This window comes from Caretta caretta, chromosome 5, assembly GCF_965140235.1.
Source record: "Caretta caretta isolate rCarCar2 chromosome 5, rCarCar1.hap1, whole genome shotgun sequence".
NCBI classification, from domain to species: Eukaryota; Metazoa; Chordata; order Testudines; family Cheloniidae; genus Caretta; species Caretta caretta.
Genome location: NC_134210.1, coordinates 101,422,439 through 101,428,420, shown reverse-complemented (window position 1 = coordinate 101,428,420; position 5,982 = coordinate 101,422,439). Strand labels below are relative to the sequence as shown.

The 5,982-nt window shown below is 50.1% G+C and overlaps 1 protein-coding gene across 1 annotated transcript; it reads left to right on the top strand.

Moving 5' to 3' along the window:
• Nucleotides 1-1,829, top strand: LOC125636380 (uncharacterized). The gene has a single exon (XM_048849352.2). The coding sequence runs from the start codon at nucleotides 73-75 to the stop codon at nucleotides 1,063-1,065; it is 993 nt and encodes a 330-aa protein (XP_048705309.2). The 5' UTR covers nucleotides 1-72; the 3' UTR covers nucleotides 1,066-1,829.
• Nucleotides 1,830-5,982: the final 4,153 nt, after the last annotated feature.

The following is a 5,982-nucleotide window of genomic DNA, read 5'->3' as shown; positions in this document are numbered from 1 at the left end:
GGACGCGGCTTTCCCAGCCACACGGCGAGGCGGCGGCCAGGGCTGCACCAGCGTCGGTGGGCGAGCGGCCCCATGAGCCGGCAGCTGGGCGCGCGGGGCTCGGATGGGGAGGACGAGGAGGAGGAGGAGGAGATCGACACCGTGGGGGCCGAGGAGGTGGAAGGGGGCAGCGGCGGGCAGGGGCAGCCCCGCCGGCAGGGGGAACCCGAGGGGAAGCCGCCCTACTCCTACATCGCGCTCATCACCATGGCCATCCTGCAGAGCCCGCAGCAGAAGCTGCCGCTGAGCGGCATCTGCGCCTTCATCCGCGGCCGCTTCCCCTACTACGGCCGGCGCTTCCCCGCCTGGCAGAACAGCATCCGCCACAACCTCTCGCTCAACGACTGCTTCGTCAAGCTGCCGCGGGAGCCGGGCAGCCCGGGCAAGGGCAGCTACTGGGGCCTGGACCCGGCCTCGCAGGGCATGTTCGACAACGGCAGCTTCCTCCGCCGCAGGAAGCGCTTCAAGCGCCCCCCGCCGCCGCCCGCCCCGGCCCCGGCCCCGGCCCCGGCCCGGCCGCCGCTGCTCTGCCCGCCCTGCGCCCTGCTGCCCCGCGAGCCGCTGCGCTACGTGCCGCCCGAGGCCGGGCTCCCGCTGCACCCCGCCTGCCCCCTGCCGCGCCGGAGGGCGGCCGGCTGCGCCCTGCACCTGGGGGTGCTGCTGCTGCGGGAGCAGGAGGCGGCCGGGGCGCAGCAGGCGGCCGCCGCCCCAGGCCGGGGCTGCTCCTTCAGCATCGAGAGCATCCTGATGGGCAGCGAACCGGCCCCCCGGCCCCTGCTGCCGCCGCCGCCGGCCGCCGCCTGGGCTTGCGGGCCCCAGCTCCTGCCCCGCGCCCCCTGCCTGCTGCCCGCGGCGCTGCTCGGCGTGGCCTCGCCGCTGGACGCCGCCTGCTGCGCCCCGGGGGCCGGGAAGGGCGCCCGCCTCCTCCGGCCCGTCCCTGGGGCGGCGGCGGCATTGCTGGGCTGCCAGCCCGGGCCGGGCCCTGCCAGGCTGCTGCCCCTTGGAGCGGCACCGGCCGCCTTCTAGCGCCCAAGGGGACCGGCCTGGCACCGCCACCCCGGTCCCAGCCTCCGGCGACCCCTGCCGGGGACGTTGCGCGGACACCCTGGTGGGTGGCGTTAGCGCCTCAAACAACTTCATGCTCCGATCGGGAACTGCCCTGGCCGGGCCCTGCCTCGCGTTTGCCGTCGGGGCGGGCGGCTTGTGCACTGCCCCCCCCCCCCCATCCGTCTCTGGGTGGCGATTGTCATGGAGCGCCTGACTTTATGCTGCGAGCTGAAACTGACCGACTCTGCTAAACTTGCAGCAGCTCCGGCTCTGGCGCGTGGCGATCATGCAGCAAGTAATCCCCTCACGGACGTGTGTTGTCTGTCAAATGTTTACAAAGCGAAAGACTTTAAATGCGGGTTGTTTTTTTAAGGAACAGGTCACCGGGCACTATAGTGAGCGTTGCGGTTTCTCTCCCTGTGCAACGTCAAAAGCGCATCCGGTCTGCATTATCTGAGTGAGAAATGAACTAAGTGGGTAACTTGTGGGATTCAAACAAAAACTTCAAACACAGGACAACTTCCCCTATAATACGTTTCCTTTTCTCCTCCTTTGAACGACAAACTTTTCAAAATGCCAAACGTACAATACTTATGTATCCTGTGTTTCCTCTTGTAACGGGTTTGCAATATAAATAGACATTGCAGCTGAATATTTATTGCCTGTGATCTGTATTTGGAGCTTCCGTGGGGAAATGTTAACATAAACTTGTGTATAGCCTAAATAAAAAACAATACAGTGCTTGTCTTTCCTTTTTCTGAAGTCAGTTACAAAGGATAACACAATTAAGCATATGCTCATCATAATATGTATAAAATCTAGCTGCCTACTTTCCAAACGAAAGAGACCTTTTCCCTTTTATGTTTTAATGGGAACAAAAGGGTCATTTCGAAGGCCCTCTAGGGGGTGTATTTAGGGTATTTCCAAGTGTTTCGGATATTTAGATTTAGGGTTTATTTCTATATGTTATTTGATAAAATCAGAGGCGTTTTTTTGTTCAAGCCCCAGTAGAAGCTGATTTAAATTGAGATCCGAACTGCCCCTAGCTTCACTGGGAGCAGAATCGGACCCGTACATTGGGATACCAGGTGTCACCTTCCTCCCCACAATGAGCAATGAAAACAAGCTAGGAGATGGAAAACAAATGGCACTGGTTTCTCTGATTCTTAGCGGTAGGTGAATGTGTTAATTGTATTTGTTTTAAATCTACCTTTAAATGTGTAATTTCCACATCTCAGTCTGCAAGGAGGGATACCACCAGAAAGAACATTCTTGCGAAGCTCACTGCTAGTTTAGGTGTCTTGAAAGGAAAGCAGTGAATGGAGCTGACATATAAAAGGAGGGAAGAGTGCAGAAGCCAAGATCGGGGGTAGGGTTTAGCAAGTCCCTCTAAGTCAATGCCCACATTGGACCATATGAACTGGAACCATAAACTCACTGAACATTAAATCCCACCAAATGAGGGTAAATCCATGCTCATCATGGTATCCGCTCATTATACTCCACACCTGAACATAGCCATTATATGAACATCATAACCCCCATAGCTCAGTGTCTGTACTTTGACCCATTAAACTTTTACCCCCAATGGGGAAGATTGCAGATTATGTATTCCTTATGCCACCCATTCCTAAACCGAATTTCAGACCCTTTGATAATCTGTACCTTATTCCCTGATAACCAGAAACTTCTATGCTTAAACTCTCTACCGTTTTCTTTTTTACTTCAACATCATCTTAATAAAATTATTAATGACAGTTCCCAGGGAAGGTACCTGCCCTGGAGCATTGCAAAACCCTTGCTCCCTTGGTTCACTCCTTACAGCCAACACTTCTTACGCCTTAAGACTTCTAAATTGTTTAGTTACCGGGGGCGAGGAGATTAAACACAATATGATCCCATCACATTGCAGTCTGCGCAGTGTACTTGCCTCTGCCTCACAAATCGAGGCAAAACTTCCTGTTGCTACTGAGAACCCGTATGCTCCGCCGGTGTACGGGCTGCTGGCTGGTCACAGAAGAACCGGTAGAGAGTTGAGCTCAAAAAAGATAACGCCTCTCGTCATCCAAAATGAATGTAGCTTTCCCCGCCCGCACAACCTGCGTTGTTTGTTTAGTGGAGTTGCCATTTAAAGGTGGAGATGGGGTGTTACAAGATTCTACTAGGCTCACGAAAAATGAAGGTTCTTTCTTATGCGCTTACCTGTGTGTCACAGTCTGCCTGTAATTGTATGATCAACTCTCAGCGGCACTGGATTATTTTATTCGCTTTGTAACGCGTGGTCACCTGTCGCCTGAAAAGTTAAGGATTCCTGAGCCTGTTCACGCCAACGCCTTTTTTCTTTTTCCAGGCTGCATTTCTCTGATTATTAAAACAGGACCCAGACAGTGCAACCCTCCCTTGCGCCATGCTTAATATGCTTCTTCCCAACGGCTAATAATCCAGCCTGGCAGGCTGCACAGAGCAAGACGATTTAAAGGAAGCAGTAATGTGCGAAGGACCCGATTCTGCTCCCATTCAGTATAGCAAGAAGTGGATCAGGTCCTGTATCCGGAAGGATAAACTTTGTGTGGAAGTAGTTTTTGGTAGTTTAGATTGGTGTTTAGGCTCTGTTCCCTTTACGAGGTCGATCCTTGAATCTTTTTTGAACATTTGCATTTTGCCTTTGGACTAGGTGCAGGATCGGCCCCGCAGTGTGTAACAAATCTAATTAATGATCCGTCCTATTTCAGAGAATTTCTAACTGTCTAAGGAAAGGAAAATGTCTTCCTCTCTGAAATAGGGCTAGCTCCTTCTCCTTCTCCTTCTGAAGTAAATAGGAACAAACTCTCCCAGGAGGTAACTCCTTGTCTTAATCAGAGCATTGATCTGTTCCCCCCCCCCCTTCCATTGATTGGGGGGGGGGAAGGAATCTTTTTTTAAAAAATCTCAAACCAGTTTAGACAATCGGCAATAATTGCATAAACACTCCACTTTTGTCCTGGTCGTTTTTACTTTAATCCATGGATTAAAAATATATACAATGTATATAAACGACGAGGAAGCTGCATATTTATTTAAAACAATCAAAATGACGTTTCCTCTAAATCAGCCAAATGCACAGAAAAATCTGAACGATCCTACATTTCTGGACTCGGAGAACTGGAGTAAACAGCGGGACTCTAGGCCTGACCCAAAACCCATTGAGTCAATGGGAGTCATTCCGTAGACTGCAGGGGGCTGTGGATGAGGGCAAATGGCACGGGAAAGTGGTTCGCACTGAAGTGATGAGGCGCTGAGAACTGACAAGAGATTCAGAATTTGCTGTGCAATTAGAAACCATCAGCAGTTACTACTTTGCTTTGGCTATTTCAGCCTAACACCGAACAGTGCTCTTCTCCTGCGCCTTTCTGTCCCGTGACTAGGAAATGGACAGTCAGTGAATCGTTCTGACCGTCAGTTTTTTTACAGTTAAAAGATGAACCGCCTCCCTCAGACTGTACATATTTGAAGTTTCACCTAAATAATTTGTTTCTTCCTCTTTAAAATCAAATATCCCCCTCCTAATGTTAACTCACACGGGAGGCCGCGCAGTTAATGTATCACAGCCAAAAGGCAGCGTACATTCTGACTTCCCTTGAAAATTCATCTATAACCCACCTCCTGGTGCTTAAATTCCGCAGGGGCGGAGGGCTCTGAGATGAGGCCATCTAAGTGCCTCTAAGGAATGGTCCGCAGGTACTGGAATCTTGCCACACTGTTAACTTGATACTTATGATATCTCCTCAGGTGAAACAGAAACGAATGATTTCATTGGTTTTATTATGTGACTAGTTGGGTTAATACAGAGAGCTATGTGTTATTGCTAATAATCATTTTCTTCGACTTTATACAGATATTTATCTTTAAAAAAATAAAGAGAAAAACTATCTAGTATTTAAGGGTTTTCACGTTTGATGAACCCAATCAAAAGAAACCATGGTTTTCATATTATCTTTAACCCCCCATCCCTGCAGAGATGAGCTGTATTCCGAATGAGACAATACCACATTATAAAGATGATGTACACTGGGATTACACGCTTGCAGTATTCCTTTTATGTACGAGTATGTGTATCATGCCAAAACCTCTGCCTAGGTAAGCACCCGTTTTTTAAAACTGTAATACTTCATCATTAAAATTTGTTTCGTGTTTTTAAAATATAAAAGGCCAAAGCATTCATCAGCGGTGTTTGAGCCCGACCCTGCAGTCCTAACTCACGCCAAACTCTTTGGACTGCAGGATCGGGTTCTGAAATGGCAAGAAAATAGCCTCTGGTAGAGTTAGAGACTTTTAAGAAGCGCCTCAAGGCTACATTAAGGGTGATCAAGATTATTCCAAACCTCCGTCCCCAATTACACAACACCAGCCCCGCTTCCTACCTCAAATCTTTCTCTGCGGTCAATATGATGTGATAGCCAACGCTCAGTGAAGTGAATGGAAAGATTCTCGCTGACATCAAAGGGGACGGATCCGGCCCTTACTGCGTAGGCTGGCAGCCTAAATTACTGTGTTAACAGAGAATACTTCAGGACGTGCTCACTGATCAGGTGATCAGGTCAGGTCTTTTTAACTCGAGGCATCTGCTTTTCAAGAGGGGAAGAAAATGTTCACACGCACCACGAGTGATATTTAAGGCCAGCTCCTAATTACCTAGCGAGAGACTTGAGTCCGTGACAATGTACCTTCATACTAAGGGTTAGCACATTGAGCGCGTGTCCATGGCGGCTGACAGTACATTTCCGATCAGACTCAGAGGTAAGAGGTTATGGGAAGCATTCTTATACAGCAACATATTTCACCTTGAAGAATATAGACCATTCCCTTCTTACCCTACCCAAAGCATCCAGAAATTAATTAACCTAGAGCAAAACTCCT